Source organism: Rutidosis leptorrhynchoides, chromosome 3 (assembly GCF_046630445.1).
Source record: "Rutidosis leptorrhynchoides isolate AG116_Rl617_1_P2 chromosome 3, CSIRO_AGI_Rlap_v1, whole genome shotgun sequence".
Lineage (NCBI taxonomy): Eukaryota > Viridiplantae > Streptophyta > Magnoliopsida > Asterales > Asteraceae > Rutidosis > Rutidosis leptorrhynchoides.
The window spans coordinates 40,623,806-40,643,895 of NC_092335.1; the positions used below are offsets into that span (position 1 = coordinate 40,623,806).

Genomic DNA, 20,090 nt, shown 5'->3' on the forward strand with positions numbered 1-20,090 from the left:
TTGTCCTTTAATCGGTTATAGTACATATTTGCACGCAGCGTATACTCACGAGCTCTGATTTTATTTTATGCGATGTATATCCTGTTTGTGATGAAAAATCTCACCTCAAATTACTCACATATGATTTTTTATTTTTATTTTCTCAAAAAAAACGAGATGAATTTGTACCAGGACGTTGTGGATGTGGACAAACATGAATTTGAATTATGTAATATGTAAAAATGATACTCGTATAATGTTCATAGTTGAGGTGGAGTTTTAAGAAGTTAGAGCATGATTATACTTACTGGATAAGCATAATTGATGCTGATTTTATATTCTGCACTTGAAATTTTTTATCTAGTTTGTGTGCTATACAAACTAAATCAGTATTCCGAATTAAACTTTATATTATTGATTTATTCACATACGGGGATTTAAGTTGAGATTCTCGTAATGGGATTTATATACGGTAACTATTTTGTAGTGTATTACTGTTTTATGAGATACTTCGAGTTGCTAACATTAGTGTTATGTAACCCTAATGTTTTTGCTAGCGTCTTGATTCATTGATGTTGTTTTCGCAGATAAATGGATTTCGTTTCACAGGGGCCTTGAATTGTCAGTATAATACAAATATGAGAGGTACAAACTTACTATGGAATGTATGTAAATCGTCCTTCACATTTGGGTTAATTGGTCTCACAATATCTGATCGTGTTGCTGGTATTGTTCCCGTGCGTGGGACCTCTATGTACCCCACATTCAATCCTCATTATACTACTAGTTCAGGATTCTTAATTGGTAGGTTTTTATTTTAAAAATTTTCAATGAAAACTTAAATTGGTTGGTGTATGCCAGTTTGACTTTGTTTACCGAGTCAATGGTTCATCTGCAGATGACCATGTCCTGGTGGAGAAACGCTGTTTGACAGATTACAAGTTCTCACATGGTGATGTTGTAGTTTTCTGGTATGTTCTAACTTATCGCCATTCTCATTGTCGAGTCTTGTATATTACATTGAATGAATATGGATTTGTTTATGTTGGAACATAATCTTGACTTAAAAATTCAAAGCTGCCTCTTTTAGGTAGACTGCATGAGTCCTAACAATGTTGTTTTGTGTACATAGTTAGTGAATTACATTCACATGACATTAATAGTTTATAGTGTCGTTTTGCAGCTCCCCAAGTAATTACAAGGAGAGAAACATAAAACGTATAACTGGTATGTCAGGTGATTGGATAAGCGTTCCTTTGTCTTATGATGCTGTGAAGATTCCGGAAGGACATTGTTGGGTTGAAGGAGACAATCCAATAGACAGCAAGGACTCACGATCCTTTGGCTTGGTATGTTGGCCTCATTTTTTTATTTCTTATGTTGGACATGCCCATAGAAATGAATAAAAAGTTGTTAGTGGGACCCCCACTTAATGTCTTAATAATTCATTAAATTTTTTTTTTTTTTTTTTTTTTAGATTCCGCTAGGCTTAATCCGTGGAAGGGTTACATATATTATCTGGCCACCTCAAAGAGCAGGACAAATTGATAGAAAGTTTCCTCAAGGTGGACTTACTATCTAAGGTGAGTATAGATGCTTGAGTTAGAGTGTAGTATCATTACCTTCTGTTAAATTCTATCTGCATGGGGGTGCAAATTGCACTTGACATGCCAAATGTTTTGATTCTTTTAATTTGTTGATAAACAGTGGTGGTGAAGAGATGATGATCGATGAGAACTCATTAACCAGATTTTATTTCTTAATGTTTATGATGTATTCTATTAATAACTGTTGATTTTGATAAATCCATATTTGATCTGATATGTGATAACGTATATGTTACATTTATCATGAACAAATACTATATACTATACTTAATCTTTAATCTGTAGTAACTAAAAAAAATAAAAAAAATGTTATAATATATAAATATATATATAAATGGATAGTCAATTATTGATACACAAAAGTAATATTATTGTATTTCCTAAACTTGTGATATTTTTACTATAAATAGCCATGAATGCAAGCATTAAACTTGCACCATTTCTCACACTTACAAAGTATTTCTTTCTTTCTCTCCATTATCATCTTTGTTCTTACACTTCATTATTAGCATTCTTAATCAAGAATCAAACCACTAAAGGTAGTTATAAGCCTACTGAATTATAACATCAAGAATCAAACCACTAAAGGTAGTTATAAGCCTACTGAATTATAACACGTTATCAGCACGATAATCTTAATACTAATTATGGTTGGCTCTGCCACCTAAATGATATATGGTCAGTTATACCACCTGAATAATATATGGTCGACACTGTCGCCTAATTATCATTTATGTTACTAACATTTATATTTCTATTATCTAACATTTATATGGTCGACACTGTCACCTAATTATCATTTATGTTAAATAACATTTATTTATGATTGCTTACATATGGTCGACACTGCCGCCTACTTATCATTTATGTTATATTAAATTTATGTTTAATGTTTATATACTTATGAATATAAATTGACTCTAATTTATCATGTTGTTTGTTTTAATTTTTGATAATAGAAAATGTCGAATCTGGAAAAGCTTAAATTTACTCCTTTAGAATCAACGGGAAACAACTACATGCCATGGGTTATAAAAGTAAAAATGCATCTTAAATCAATGGGCATTCTTGAAACCATAAATGAAAACAACACTTGTTCTGAAAAAGAACAAGCAACGGCATGTTGCTTTATTCATCAACATATTGATGAATGCTTACAAAATAATTATGTGACTGTAGAAGATCTCCATGTTTTATGGGAAGGTCTCAAAAGCAGATTCAATAATCAAAGAGAAATTTTACTTCCAGCTGCTATGGATCAATGGAGAACATTAAGGTTCCAAGACTTTAAGAAAGTAAATGAATACAGCTCAGCTCTGTATAATACAGTCTCACAACTTAAATTTTATGGACATGAAATAAGTGATGCAGACATGTTGGAGAAAACTTTCTCCACAATGAATGCTGCCAACATCACAGTGCAAAGAAATTTGAGAATGTTAAAGTTCAACACATATCCTGAACTTAATTCATATCTCTTGGTTGCAGAGCAAAATGATGAGCTATTAATGAAAAATCAGCAATCCCGTCCTACTGGTACACTTGCAATCCCTGAAGCAAATACTGCAAATAATTATAAACAGGGACAAGGACGCGGGCAAGGTCGTGGTTATAATAACCATCGCCATCATCATGCCAAAAGCCATAACTATGGTAGAAACCATCCTTATGGTAATGAGAATGGGCGTGGACGTGGCCGTGGCCGTGGCCGTGGTGGTCAAAGAAATAATAATCCACGAAAATATAAATATCAACCACAAAACAAGCCCACTAAACAAGATGTTGAAGAAAATTCTTCTAAAAATTCTGAAGAATCTTGTTACAGATGTGGTAGAATGGGGCACTGGGCTAATACTTGCCGAACATCTAAACATCTTGTTAAGATGTATCAGGATTCGCTGAAAGGTAAAGAAAAGGAAGTAAATTTTGTGGATAATATTGATCCAACAGTCACTGAGCAACCATCTGATTTATATGAAGATTTCTTGAATTAAATTAATATGTTTCTTTTATAAATAAAATGATTTAACCTTTGTCATCATGTTTTCTCAAATGTTTCAGTTCTATATGTTTTATCAAATGTTCCAGTTCTATGTTTGATGTTTCAATTCTATGTATGTCAAATGTTTCAGTTTTATCTATTTGTGTGTAATAAACATTTTGTGTAACATTTATATACTTACTGTTTGTTTCTTATATATGAAGTTTAATATGAATTCTGCTGGAACACAACATCAATCAAGTAGTAGAGATATCTGTATAGCAGATAGTGGTACTACACACACTATACTTAAATCTGAAAAATATTTCATTGATTTGAAACTAACGGAAGGAACTATACATACAATATTAGGTGCTGCTAACTTGATAGAAGGGATAGGAAAGGCAAAATTCATATTACCAAACGGTACAACATTTTTAATTAATAATGCCTTATTCTCTCCTAAGTCAAGCATAAATTTATTGAGTTTTTCTAACATATACCTTAATGGGTATGATTATCAGTCAGTAACGGCAGAAAATGAGAAATATTTAAGTATCACTAACAAGAATCACGTGATTGAAAAACTGCCAAGACTTAATTCTGGATTACATTATACACATATAAATGTACCAGAAGCACATATGGTGATTAAAGAAAAGTATATTGATCCTGGTGTATTTAATTTATGGCATAACAGATTGGGTCATCCAGGATCAACAATGATGAAAAGAATTATTAAATGTACACATGGACATCCACTGAAGGATAGAAAAATCCTTCATGATACAATGGTTCCATGTATATCTTGCTCTCTTGGAAAATTGATAACTAGACCCTCACCACTTAAAGTTGAGAAAGAATCACCAATGTTTCTTGAAAGAATTCAAGGTGATATTTGTGGACCAATTCATCCACCATGTGGACCATTTAGATATTTCATGGTCCTAATAGACGCATCTAGTAGATGGTCTCATGTTTGTCTGTTATCAAGCCGTAATGTAGCATTTGCAAAATTTCTTGCCGAAATTATTAAATTGAGAGCACATTTTCCTGATTACATCATTAAGAAGGTGAGACTTGATAATGCTGGTGAGTTTACATCTCAAGCATTTAATGACTATTGCATGTCTATAGGAATTATTGTTGAACATTCTGTTGCTCATGTGCATACACAAAATGGTTTAGCCGAGTCACTGATTAAACGTTTACAGTTAATCGCTAGACCATTGATAATGAGAACAAAACTCCCTGTATCTATATGGGGTCATGCAATTTTACATGCTGCTGCATTGATTCGCATCAGACCAAGTGCAAGTCATAAATATTCCCCCCTACAACTTGCTTTTGGTCAAGAGCCAAATATTTCCCACCTTAGAACATTTGGTTGTGCAGTATATGTTCCAATTGCGCCACCACAACGTACAAAAATGGGTCCTCAAAGGAGGTTGGGAATATATGTTGGATATGAAACATCTTCAATCATAAGGTATATTGAACCTATGACAGGTGATGTTTTTACAGCACGTTTTGCTGATTGTCATTTTAATGAAACATTATTTCCTAGATTAGGGGGAGAAATAAAAAATAAAGAAAATGATGTTTCATGGTGTGAACCTCAATTAAAGTATCTTGATCCTCGCACAAAAGAATGCGAGACAGAAGTTCAAAAGATAATGCATATACAAGAACTTGCAAATCAATTGCCTGATGCATTCACAGATACAAAAAGGGTGACTAAATCATATATACCAGCAGTTAATACTCCAGCTCGAGTTGAGATTCCAAATCGGAAAACTGATAATGTAGTCACTCAAGAATCTATGCCACGTCTGAAACGTGGGAGACCAGTTGGTTCCAAAGATAAAAATCCTCGAAAAAGAAAATCAGCTGATAATAAGGTAAAAGAAAGTGTTCAAGAAGAACCACAAATCAGTACTCCTACTGCAGAGGAGATTGATGATGTCAATACAGAAATTGCAATCAATTATGCACATTCAAAAATATTATGGAACCGAAATGAAATGAAAAATCTTGATGAGAAATTTTCATTTAATGTTGCATATGACATCATGAATAATGATGATGATCCAGAACCAACATCTATGGTTGAATGTCAAAATAGACATGATTGGGCTCAATGGAAAGAAGCAATACGAGCTGAATTAGAATCACTCAATAAAAGAAAAGTTTTTGGATCCATCATTCTCACTCCTAAAGATGTGAAACCTGTAGGATACAGATGGATTTTTGTCATAAAAAGAAATGAGAAAAATGAAGTTACAAGGTATAAAGCTAGACTTGTAGCTCAAGGTTTTTCTCAAAGGCCGGGAATTGATTATGAAGAAACTTATTCCCCTGTTATGGATGCAATTACTTTTAGATACTTAATCAGCCTGGCAGTTTCTAAAAATTTAGAAATGCATCTCATGGATGTTGTGACTGCTTATCTATATGGATCACTTGATAGTGATATATATATGAAGATACCTGAAGGATTTAAGGTACCAGAAGCATCAAATGCAAAACCCAAAGAAATGTATTCGATTAAATTACAAAGATCTTTATATGGGTTAAAACAATCGGGACGTATGTGGTATAACCGATTAAGTGATTACTTGATAAGCAAAGGGTATACAAATAACCTTACTTGTCCTTGTGTTTTCATTAAGAAAACAACATCCGGATATGTGATCATAGCTGTTTATGTTGATGATCTTAACATCATAGGTACAAATAAAGAGATCCATGAAGCCATTCAACTTCTAAAGAAAGAATTTGAAATGAAAGATCTCGGAAAAACCAAGTATTGTCTTGGTTTACAAATTGAGCATATGCCTAATGGTTTACTTGTACATCAAACAACATATACTGAAAAGATTTTGAAACGTTTCAATATGGACAAGGCAAAACCATTAAGTACTCCTATGGTTGTTAGATCACTCAATGTTGAAACTGATCCATTTCGTCCATGTGAAGATCATGAAGATATTCTTGGACCATAAGTACCATATCTTAGTGCAATTGGAGCTCTTATGTATCTTACAAATTGTACAAGACCTGACATTTCTTTTGCAGTTAATTTGTTGGCAAGGTTCAGCTCTGCTCCTACCAAAAGACACTGGAATGAGATCAAACACATATTTCGATACCTTCGAGGAACTACTGATTTAGAATTATTTTATTCTAACGAATCAAAACAAGATTTGGTTGGTTATGCTGATGCAGGTTATTTATCTGATCCACATAAAGCTAAATCTCAAACTGGATATGTATTCCTAAATGGAGGTACTGCAATATCATGGCGTTCTCAAAAACAAACACTTGTTGCTACATCATCAAATCAAGCCGAAGTGATTGCATTACATGAAGCTACTCGGGAATGTTTTTGGTTGAGATCAATGACACAAATCATTACTGATTCTTGTGGACTAGAACGCGATAAAAGTCCAACAATTATCTATGAAGATAATGCAGCTTGTATAGCACAGATGAAAGAAGGGTATATCAAAAGTGACCGAACCAAACACATACCTCCTAGATTCTTCTCATACACTCAAAATCTCATTAAGGACAGTGAGATTGAAATGAGATATGTTCAATCCAGCAAAAACTCTGCTGATCTTTTCACGAAAGCACTTCCAACTGCTATTTTCAGAACACACGTTCATAACATTGGCATGAGACATGTTCAAAAGACGTAACAACTGAAGCGATGTCTACTTGAAGGGGAGTCAACTCCATGCTGCACTCTTTTTCCCTTAGCTAAAGTTTTTTCCCACTGGGTTTTCTTTAGCAAGGTTTTTAACGAGGCAGTAACTTACAGTTGATCTTCAACAAACAAAATTGCTATCCAAGGAGGAGTGTTATAATATATAAATATATATATATAAATGGATAGTCAATTATTGATACACAAAAGTAATATTATTGTATTTCCTAAACTTGTGATATTTTTACTATAAATAGCTATGAATGCAAGCATTAAACTTGCACCATTTCTCACACTTACAAAGTATTTCTTTCTTTCTCTCCATTATCATTGTTCTTACACTTCATTATTAGCATTCTTAATCAAGAATCAAACCACTAAAGGTAGTTATAAGCCTACTGAATTATAACATCAAGAATCAAACCACTAAAGATAGTTATAAGCCTACTGAATTATAACAAAAAAATAAAAATTGTGAATGGGATAGGGACTATTTTTTCAGTGGAATCCACCACTTTCTTCAATTAATTTTATGAATGGATGGATAAAAGAGTCATCTTTTCCAAGTATAATAAAGATAGATGAACTCCATGTTTTCTAAGTAAATGTGATCTTCTATTGAATATATGAGTTTTTGGATCCACAATCCGAATTCCTTCATCTAGTGGCGTTTGAGTTAATTATTTTTCAATATTTACGTTCTGTGTATATATTTGTATTTATCTGTGTTTTCTTGGTTTGAGGAGGCCACTGTGATCTTTGTTGTGTGTTTAGCCTCTCCTCAGTAGGCTCCTTGTGTGTTTGTTTCCTATTTGGTTTCAATAAAAGTTTTGCTTTTCCAAAAAAATTGAATATATGAGTTTTTGATACGATTGTATTATATTTGTTACATCAAATGAGTTGGTTCTTTATACATCTTTCATTCTAACAGCTAATTCTAAAATAAGGTAAGGCTCCAAACTATTTTTGGAACCACCTTGATAAAAGAAGAGATCTGTTGTTTGTAGCCTGCTTTTTAGCTGTTGGGATGCTTGGACTTGTGCAGACTTGTGACCCTCTATTTCGGGATATGATGAAGTTGACCACTTCTGATCCCAAACTCAAATTACCTAAAACGGTAATTTGACTCTTTGCTGATTCATTCTAACACTCCCCCTCAAGTTGAATAGTGAGGTTTTCAATATTCAACTTGCTAAGAACTTCGCCGAAGAATCTTTCGTTGACAGATTTAGTGAGAATGTCTACTTAGTTGATTTTCTGATCTGATTGATAAAAGAGAAATAATTTCATTGTCTAACTTTTCTCTAATGAAGTGTCTGTCGATCTCAACATGCTTCGTCATGTCGTGTTGAACTGAATTTTCTGAGATGGCAATAACAGCTTCGTTGTCGCATAAGATTTGAATTGCTTATTTTGGAGGAAAACCGTTAACAGTATTTTAATCCATAGTGCTTCGACTACTCCCTTGGCTATTCCTCTAAATTCCGATTCAACACTTGATAGAGAAACAACCTTTTGTTTCTTGCTTCTCCATGCCACTAAGTTTCCTCCGACAATTGAAAAGAAACCAGATGTTGACTTCCTATCCCCTTTTTCTCCAGCACAGCTTGCATCAGTATATATTTGTGCTTCGAGATGTCCATTTTTTCTAAATACGACTCCATGACCTGGTGTCTTCTTTAGATATCGGATGATCCTCATTGCAGCTTCCAAATGATGAACCTGTGGTTGATGCATAAATTGGCTAACAACTCCTACCGCATGTGCTATGTCTGGCCGAGTGTGAGCAAGATAAATGAGTTTTTCCACTATCCTTTGGTATTGCCCTTTATCCACTAGCTCACCATCATCTTCCATAAATAGCTTCTGATTTGGAATCATCGGAGTTTCAGCTGGTTTACAATCAAGCATCCCTGTTTCTGCAAGAGGATCAAGAACATATTTCTTTTGCCGAATTAATATTCCCTGTTGGGACCTTAATACTTCAATCCCCAAGAAGTATTTAAGTTTGCCTAAGTCTTTCATTTCAAATTCTCTGAATAAGTTTATTTTTAAATTAAAAATTTCCTCTTTATCATTTCCCGTTATTATCATATCATCAATATAAATGATTAAACATGTAATTAAGTTTCCTTTGTGTTTCATAAAAAGAGTGTGATCTGAGTTATTTTGTTTAAAATCACACTTTTCATAAATACTGTAAATCTCCCAAACCAAGCCTGTGGATATTGTTTTAGCCCACATAGATATTTTTTAAGTCGACAAACTTCACCATCATTGAAGCTTCCCGCAAACCCTGGTGGAGCTTCCATATAAACTTCTTTCTTTAATTCGCCATGAAGAAAGGCATTCTTCACATCAAATTGGTGAAGAGGCCATTCTTCATTTGCAACAATTGAGAATAAAACTCTGACAGTATCAATTTTAGCAACCGGGGAAAAAGTTTCAAAATAATCTATCCCATAGGTTTGAGTATATCCCTTGGCAACTACGCGAACTTTATATCGTTTGATGGTGCCATCTGGTTTGCGTTTTATTGTAAATACCCATCGGCATCCTACATTGATGAACACAGAAGCCAAATTCAAGGTACAATTATGATTTTCTTTTATAATATTATTGCTTATTATCTTTTAATTATGGTTGAGTAGTTTCCCTACGGATTGGATGATGTTATCATGTATGTTTTAATATGTCAATATACTACTTCATATAATATAATGTGTTGTGCTAGGTTTATGTTTAATCGTAGAATCATACTTGTTTAGTTATATTTTTCGAGTCAATTATATATTGTTATGATAAATTAATTTTGTATTCTGGTCTGGATATTTATAGATTTATTAGAATAAATTATGAATCAAATGAATTGGTGCACAATTATATTGGAAGTTCACTTGTCCCTTAAACGAACTCATGATGTTGATTTCAGCCAGAGAAGACCTAACCATAACCATTTGGTAAGATCAAATGATAAACCAACTTAGGAGTTTAATGCTTGCTTAGTAAGATATCAGTGTTGGCTAGCTGAGAAACCCAGCCACAGAGGACCCGTTTAACTGGTTGCCAATTCATCGAACCTACAGAAGACCATGAGTGATTGGTTAGACACTATACTATACCTTGCTAATCAAATATTTTAGATTAAGATTGTGTCCTTAAGTAAGAAACCCACAGAGGACCCGTTCATGACTAATCTTATCATAAATGTATTTATTTATATTATTTAAAGTTAAAACTTGATAGTATGAATATGATCGAATAAAGGCTAGTGGTAGAGAAGTCGTATATAGATCGATCTGAATTGTGATTTCTTATAAGTTTTTGAATTCTGAATTTTATAGATGGAAGAGTCTCATGATGGAGTAAGCCGTAGGGACCCGGGTGGCCCAATTCACATATATAAGGGCAATAAAATGATGTACAGGTTACCTACACTAAGGAGAGTGATGTTGAGCACGGTAATGAAGACGATTCCATCACACATCACTCTAATAATCAATCCGCAGAACTCATTGGTTCCAACGTGGACCTTCTTACCAAAATCCTTGTTAGTCTCCCTGCTAAGTCCATCCTTCGTTTCAAATCTGTTTCAAAACAATGGCTGTCCATTTTGACTCACCCTCGTTTCATTCCCCTGTTTCACAAACTTTTCAACTCTTCTGGTCTTTATTATCATGAATTACATGTTTCCTTTGATGTTGAAAATCCAACCACTCCGCCTTTTCGTACTCTTGATTTTTATCCTGATACCAATGGTATAAGAATCGTGCAATCTTGTAATGGATTACTACTTTGTTGTTGCGATAAAAACGAATATGAATTTGAATATGAAGTTAGGGGTAACTATTACGTTTTTAATCCCACCACAAAGAAATTTTCATTAATCCCGCCCGTTATTGAAAGTCCGGATGCTGAAGAGTTAATCCGTTTTATGGGTCTGCCATACCATCCAATCGAGTGTGTTAATTACAAACTTGTATGCATTCTTCGTGCAGGATATACTCCGCATGGTCAAGGGTTTAATGAGGACACTGGAGGTAGAATGTACAACATTCAAATATATTTGTCAGATACGGGGAAATGGAAAAAACTTAATCAAACTTTCACTCCCTATTGGTATACTGAATTCAAATATGGAGTTTATTGGAATGGAGCCTTTCATTGGGCACCCTCGTGTCGTAACCCGATGTACTTGAGGCTTGATGCCGAACAACTACAAGAATTGCCATTGCCATCCCCGTTGCCCGTTACGGATGGTTGTTATGGTTATCCCGTGAATAGGTCACTTTACTTTGGGGAATCTCGTGGCCATCTACATCTAGTCGAATACTCTCATGAAAACAACCCTTCAAGCATGAATGTGTATGAAATGTGGAGAGATCATTCCGGGTGGTTTATCAAGTACCAACTGGACTTCCATCAACTTTTTGACACTTACCCAAACATAACCCATACCCGCCTGGTCTATGATAATAATGAATTCAGAGTCCTAGATGTGGTTAGAGGTGAAGAAGAAGAAGAAGATACATTCATTTTGGTGAAAGTTTTAGATAATATCATGAGGTACAATATTCATGACAAAAGTTTTCAACACTTATGTAAGATCCCCAAATATAATATTGTTCAGGAAACTGAGGGATGTTTCTCAAAAGCATTCGGCAAAACGTTTCATCCTTTTGTTGGTCATCGTTATATCGAGAAAATAGGTCCTTTCTGACAAAAGTGACGTTTATTATATTTGTTGAATTTTGAATTTTGTTTTAGTTTTATGTCTCGAGAGTGTAATAAATTATTAAGTTTACAACAAGATATGATAAGTGGTGGTGTTTGGTATTTGTTTTTACTTAAAAAGCTGATTCTATTATTACTATGATATAATTTTAAATTTTGAGTGTAGCATCATAACCTTGTGTGAAATTGTATCTGCATCGGGGTGCAAATTCTGTTAGGAAGAGAGGATCGCCTGGACGTTGGGAGATACAAATTTGAGAGAAAATAACTCTATTACTTACAAGAATAGATTTACAGAGTATTACAAAACTCTTACAAAAAACTCTCAAACTCACACACACACTCTAGGTTGTGATTACACTTCTCTGAGTGATTTTGGGATGATTTACAATGAAAGTTTGCATCTCTATTTATAGCAAAAATTCTATGGCGGTGGAATGGTGTGAACGAGGAAGGTGGGCGGCCGTCATCGTATTCAACTTTGCTACTTCCGTATGAGTTGTTCAAAGCTGCCTTCTTTGAATATCTAGAAACAATTCTTGATTACGGCATCTAGAAGGTGAAGCTGGAATATGGCTGGAAACCATCAATTCTCCCCCTCCAGCCGAATCCACGAACATTCCAGTTATGTCTCTGCATAACTCCAATTTCTCTCGAGTCACCACCTTTGTCAACATATTCGCAGGATTCTCCTTTGTATGGATCTTTACTAGTCTCAACAGTTGTCGATCAATTACCTCGCGTATCCAATGATAGCGAATATCAATATGTTTTGTACGGGAATGGTACATGGAGTTCTTGCTCAAATCTAGAGCACTCTGACTGTCACAATATACCTTGTACTCCTTTTGCTTGATTCCAAATTCTTGGAGATAACGCTTTAACCACAACATTTCTTTTCCAGCTTCTGGGCAGCAATATACTCTGCTTCAGTTGTGGATAATGCAACACACTTCTGTAGTCTTGACTGCCATGAAACAGCTCCCCCTGCAAAAGTGTAAATGAATCCTGAAGTAGATTTCCTACTATCAGGATCTCAGGCCATATCCGCATCTGTATAGCCTTCCAAGATTGGATCAGCTCCCCCGTAGTAAAGATATAGATTTGTTGTACCTTTAAGATATCTAAGAATCCATTTTACCGCATTCCAATGCTCTTTCTCGGGATTCGAGAGAAAACGACTCACTGTTCCCACTGCGTGAGCAATATCGGGCCTTGTACACACCATTGCATACATCAAACTTCCTACTGCTGAAGAATATGGTACTGAAGACATCTCCCCGATCTCTTCCTTGGATGAGGGACAAGAACTCTTACTTAACTTGAAATGATTGGCTAATGGAATGCTAACAGGTTTGGCATTGTTCATATTGAACCGTGAAAGTACTCATTCAATATACTTCTCCTGAGATAGCCATAACCTTCTATTCTTCCTGTCTCGGGTTATCTGCATTCCCAAAATCTGTTGAGCCTGTCCTAAGTCTTTCATGTCAAAAGACTTCGAGAGTTCCTTCTTCAGATAGTTGATCTTCGTTGCATCTTTCCCTACGATCAAAATATCGTCTACATATAGTAGAAGAGCAACGAAATCTCCTTCAGAAAACTTCTGAATGTAGACACACTCATCTGCTGTAGTTTTCTTATACCCTTGACTCACCATGCACGAGTCAAACTTCTTGTACCACTGCCTAGGTGCCTGCTTTAAACCATATAAACTTTTCTTCAGCTTGCATACGAGGTTATCTCCTGAAACCTCAAAACCTTCCTGCTGCTCCATGTAAATTTCTTCATGTAATTCTCCATGAAGAAAAGCTGTCTTTACATCCATCTGTTCAAGCTCCAAGTTCATACTTGCGACCAATCCAAGTATGACTCTAATTGAAGTCATCTTGACTACTGGTGAAAATATCTCGTCAAAATCAATCCCTTTCTTCTGTTGGAATCCTTTGACTACAAGTCGTGCTTTGTATTTCACCACTTTTCCGCTGCCATCCTTTTTCAGCTTGAACACCCATTTATTTTTCAGTGCCTTCTTCCCGTGTGGAAGTTCTACAATCTCATAAGTTTGATTTTTCTGCAGAGAATCCATCTCATCCTGCATTGCGAGCAACCATTTTTCTTTGTCCTTATGAGATACTGTTTCATGAAAACTCTCTGGTTCTCCATCTTCAGTAAGTAGAAGGTACTCGGATTCCGGATATCTACTCGATGGAATCCGACCTCGTTCAGATCTACGAACTTCTGGAATATAATGAGGAGATCCACCATCATCTTCGCCTTGTGATGGTCCTGGAATGTCTGACAGATGGGGTTGTGGCTCCCCCTGCTCAGCACCATCATTTTCCTCATTATCTTCTACTTCTGGCATTTCTTCCTGCACTGAAAATTCATTTCTCATGAATGATTCCGTTGTTGCCTCTGGCACCTGAGCAGCAACATTTGACTTCTGAGATATTGTGGGCTTTTCAATATCTTCTATTGTCTGGCTTTCATGGAACACCACGTCCCTACTTCTGATCACCTTTTTCTCATTTGGATCCCATAATCTGTATCCAAATTCTTCATCTCCATAGCCTATGAATATGCATGGAGTAGATTTTACATCCAGCTTCTGCCTGAGCTCCATGGATATATCTGCGTACGCCAAACATCCAAATACTCTTAAGTGAGAGTATGATGGATCCTTTCCAGACCAAAGTTTCTCTGGAACTTCAAAATTCAGTGGTACTGATGGAGATCGGTTGATCAAGTAACATGCGGCTCTGACTGCTTCTCCCCAGAATGGCTTTGGCAGCTTAGCTGTAGTGACCCGAACTTTTCCATGTTTATATATATTAATTGAGATTGATATTTACATGATTAAATGTTTCCAACATGTTAAGCAATCAAACTTGTTAAGACTTGATTAATTGAAATAGGTTTCATATAGACAATTGACCACCCAAGTTGACCGGTGATTCACGAACGTTAAAACTTGTAAAAACTATATGATGACATATATATGGTTATATATATAGTTAACATGATATTATTATAAGTAAACATATCATTAAGTATATTAACAATGAACTACATATGTAAAAACAAGACTACTAACTTAATGATTTTTGAAACGAGACATATATGTAACGATTATCGTTGTAACGACATTTAATGTATATATATCATATTAAGAGATATTCGTACATCATAATATCATGATAATATAATAATTTAAAATCTATTTTGATATTATAAACATTGGGTTAACAACATTTGACAAGATCGTTAACCTAAAGGTTTCAAAACAACATTTACATGTAACGACTAACAATGACTTAACGACTCAGTTAAAATGTATATACATGTAGTGTTTTAATATGTATTCATACACTTTTGAAAGACTTCAAGACACTTATCAAAATACTTCTACTTAACAAAAATGCTTACAATTACATCCTCGTTCAGTTTCATCAACAATTCTACTCGTATGCACCCGTATTCGTACTCGTACAATACACAGCTTTTAGATGTATGTACTATTGGTATATACACTCCAATGATCAGCTCTTAGCAGCCCATGTGAGTCACCTAACACATGTGGGAACCATCATTTGGCAACTAGCATGAAATATCTCATAAAATTACAAAAATATGAGTAATCATTCATGACTTATTTACATGAAAACAAAATTACATATCCTTTATATCTAATCCATACACCAACGACCAAAAACACCTACAAACACTTTCATTCTTCAATTTTCTTCATCTAATTGATCTCTCTCAAGTTCTATCTTCAAGTTCTAAGTGTTCTTCATAAATTCCAAAAGTTCTAGTTTCATAAAATCAAGAATACTTTCAAGTTTGCTAGCTCACTTCCAATCTTGTAAGGTGATCATCCAACCTCAAGAAATCTTTGTTTCTTACAGTAGGTTATCATTCTAATATAAGGTAATAATCATATTCAAACTTTGGTTCAATTTCTATAACTATAACAATCTTATTTCAAGTGATGATCTTACTTGAACTTGTTTTCGTGTCATGATTCTGCTTCAAGAACTTCGAGCCATCCAAGGATCCATTGAAGCTAGATCCATTTTTCTCTTTTCCAGTAGGTTTATCCAAGGAACTTAAGGTAGTAATGATGTTCATAACATCATTCGATTCATACATATAAAGCTATCTTATTCGAAGGTTTAAACTTGTAATCACTAGAACATAGTTTAGTTAATTCTAAACTTGTTCGCAAACAAAAGTTAATCCTTCTAACTTGACTTTTAAAATCAACTAAACACATGTTCTATATCTATATGATATGCTAACTTAATGATTTAAAACCTGGAAACACGAAAAACACCGTAAAACCGGATTTACGCCGTCGTAGTAACACCGCGGGCTGTTTTGGGTTAGTTAATTAAAAACTATGATAAACTTTGATTTAAAAGTTGTTATTCTGAGAAAATGATTTTTATTATGAACATGAAACTATATCCAAAAATTATGGTTAAACTCAAAGTGGAAGTATGTTTTCTAAAATGGTCATCTAGACGTCGTTCTTTCGACTGAAATGACTACCTTTACAAAAACGACTTGTAACTTATTTTTCCGACTATAAACCTATACTTTTTCTGTTTAGATTCATAAAATAGAGTTCAATATGAAACCATAGCAATTTGATTCACTCAAAACGGATTTAAAATGAAGAAGTTATGGGTAAAACAAGATTGGATAATTTTTCTCATTTTAGCTACGTGAAAATTGGTAACAAATCTATTCCAACCATAACTTAATCAACTTGTATTGTATATTATGTAATCTTGAGATACCATAGACACGTATACAATGTTTAGACCTATCATGTCGACACATCTATATATATTTCGGAACAACCATAGACACTCTATATGTGAATGTTGGAGTTAGCTATACAGGGTTGAGGTTGATTCCAAAATATATATAGTTTGAGTTGTGATCAATACTGAGATACGTATACACTGGGTCGTGGATTGATTCAAGATAATATTTATCGATTTATTTCTGTACATCTAACTGTGGACAACTAGTTGTAGGTTACTAACGAGGACAGCTGACTTAATAAACTTAAAACATCAAAATATATTAAAAGTGTTGTAAATATATTTTGAACATACTTTGATATATATGTATATATTGTTATAGGTTCGTGAATCAACCAGTGGCCAAGTCTTACTTCCCGACGAAGTAAAAATCTGTGAAAGTGAGTTATAGTCCCACTTTTAAAATCTAATATTTTTGGGATGAGAATACATGCAGGTTTTATAAATGATTTACAAAATAGACACAAGTACGTGAAACTACATTCTATGGTTGAATTATCGAAATCGAATATGCCCCTTTTTATTAAGTCTGGTAATCTAAGAATTAGGGAACAGACACCCTAATTGACGCGAATCCTAAAGATAGATCTATCGGGCCCAACAAGCCCCATCCAAAGTACCGGATGCTTTAGTACTTCGAAATTTATATCATATCTGAAGGGTGTCCCGGAATGATGGGGATATTCTTATATATGCATTTTGTTAATGTCGGTTACCAGGTGTTCACCATATGAATGATTTTTATCTCTATGTATGGGATGTGTATTGAAATATGAAATCTTGTGGTCTATTATTATGATTTGATATATATAGGTTAAACCTATAACTCACCAACATTTTTGTTGACGTTTTAAGCATGTTTATTCTCAGGTGATTATTAAGAGCTTCCGCTGTCGCATACTTAAATAAGGACGAGATTTGGAGTCCATGCTTGTATGATATTGTGTAAAAACTGCATTCAAGAAACTTATTTTGTTGTAACATATTTGTATTGTAAATCATTATGTAATGGTCGTGTGTAAACAGGATATTTTAGATTATCATTATTTGATAATCTACATAAAGCTTTTTAAACCTTTATTGATGAAATAAAGGTTATGGTTTGTTTTAAAATGAATGCAGTCTTTGAAAAACGTCTCATATAGAGGTCAAAACCTCGCAACGAAATCAATTAATATGGAACGTTTTTAATCAATAAGAACGGGACATTTCAGTTAGTATCCGAGCGTTGGTCTTAGAGAACCAGAATTTTGCATTAGTGTGTCTTATCGAGTTTGTTAGGATGCATTAGTGAGTCTGGACTTCGACCGTGTTTACATGAAAAATGATTGCTTAACAAATTTTGTTGGAAACTATATATTTTTAACATGTGAATATTATGTGATATATTAATCTCTTAACGCGTTTGATATTATGTGATAGATGTCTACCTCTAGAACAAGTCCCATTGACTCACCTAATAATAATGAAGAGTCAAATGTAAATTGGAATGATTCGTGGACTGATTCACAAGTTCCCGAAGAGGAACCGGAAGAAGAGTCGGAACCGGAAGAAGAATCGGAACCGGAAGAAGAATCGGAACAAGATGAAGAAATAGAACCGGTGGGGGAAATAATAAAACGGTTAAGTAAAAGAAAATACTCAACCAACCGACCAAGGTTAATTATGGTCAATGGTGTTTCCGCCAAGGAAGCAAAATATTGGGAGGATTACCAATTCTCCGATGAATCGGATTTCGACGAGAATTCCGATGATGTTATAGAAATTACCCCAACTGAATTTAAAAAGGCAAAAGAAAATAATAAGGGAAAGGGCATAAAAATAGAGAAATCTAATTCCAACCCCGATGAACTTTATATGTATCGTCAACCCCCGAAGTCCTTAAGTTGTAACAATGACCCGGGAACCTCTAAACCACCAGGTTTTTCTAAACCAATGTGGAAAATTACGGCTCGTATTAGGGGAACATCATATATCCCTAGAAACCTGGCAAAACGAACCAAAACCGAAGAAGAAGAAGAAACGAGCGAGTCGGAATAAGATAGTTGTATTCGTGTGGTGTAATATATGTAATATAGTGTGCTTATGCTTTATGATATATGTAAAAATTGCTTGTATTAATAAGTATTTTTTTATGAATCTAACTCTTGTCTATTTTACAGTATAAAAACACAAAATGGATAGACAACCCAATATTTTAAGAGACCTACCTGGAGACATGATTGATGAAATCTTGTCTAGAGTCGGCCAGAATTCCTCGGCACAACTATTTAAGGCGAGATCAGTTTGTAAGACATTCGAAGAACGTTCCAAGAATGTCTTGGTTTATAAGAGACTTTCGTTTGAAAGATGGGGGATATCACATTGGGAAACCCATAAGTTACGATGTGTTTACTTTGACGCATATATTGCGGGGAACCCAAATGCTATTTTACGCAACGGGTTAAGAAATTATTTTGACTCAATATATCCGAATATTGGACTTCGTGATTTAGAAAAAGCGGCTAACATGCAACATAAAGAAGCATGTTATGCTTACGGATTAGTAATGTTCGCTTCTCACCAAAGTGAGAACAAGAACATCGGGCTACAACTATTAAACAAAACGTTTCCACAAGTGACGGAGTCGGTAATTGGGGTAAGAAATGAGGTTTTTAGATTATTACGGGACTGTTGGACATTACGTAACCCTCGTCCCTTTGATGACGTTACAACACGCTGTCTTATCAACGGCCATAACGGTTATGTTGCACAAGACCAAGGATGGGAAGTAGTCCTAGTAAAACCAGAATGCATGACTTGTTTCTGGACGTATGAATTACGTGTCTTTATTGCCTTTACTGAACGACTTGTGTACTAGCTAGAATTGTCTTCACAACTATCTTGTATCAAAGTTATTGTGTGCTATATTTCATGCTTTATGTAAAATAAGCGGTATTGTAAGTTTGTAAAATATTGTATAAAAGTTTGAACGCGAAATATTATTATAATCAGTTTTTCATATAGAATTGTAGTAGTTGAATTGTATATTAGCTACTAAGTATGAACTTAACGGGTAGGTACTACCCGAATTTAAACTTATAAAACGCTAATATGAAGAAAAAGCTTTTATAAATGAGTTCATATTATGCTACGAAATACTATTAACTACTCTTAATATTCTGTATGATTAACTTGTTCCATTTAACTATTTTGAAGGAAATGGCACCGACTACTCGACACACCGTGAATATGAATGA

At 34.5% G+C, this 20,090-nt stretch overlaps 2 protein-coding genes across 2 annotated transcripts; both read left to right on the plus strand.

Moving 5' to 3' along the window:
- Positions 1 to 617: 617 nt before the first annotated feature.
- On the plus strand, positions 618 to 1,561 carry LOC139899895 (uncharacterized). Its single transcript, XM_071882720.1, has 4 exons — positions 618 to 783; positions 878 to 950; positions 1,163 to 1,328; positions 1,457 to 1,561. Exons 1-4 carry the CDS (start codon positions 618 to 620, stop codon positions 1,559 to 1,561), a joined length of 510 nt encoding a protein of 169 aa, XP_071738821.1.
- Positions 1,562 to 9,844: 8,283 nt separating this feature from the next.
- LOC139899897 (F-box protein At5g07610-like) lies at positions 9,845 to 11,999 on the plus strand. The gene is made up of 3 exons (XM_071882721.1): positions 9,845 to 9,868; positions 10,624 to 10,644; positions 10,707 to 11,999. The coding sequence occupies exons 1-3, from the start codon at positions 9,845 to 9,847 to the stop codon at positions 11,997 to 11,999; spliced, it is 1,338 nt and encodes a 445-aa protein (XP_071738822.1).
- The last annotated feature ends 8,091 nt before the right edge of the window (positions 12,000 to 20,090 follow it).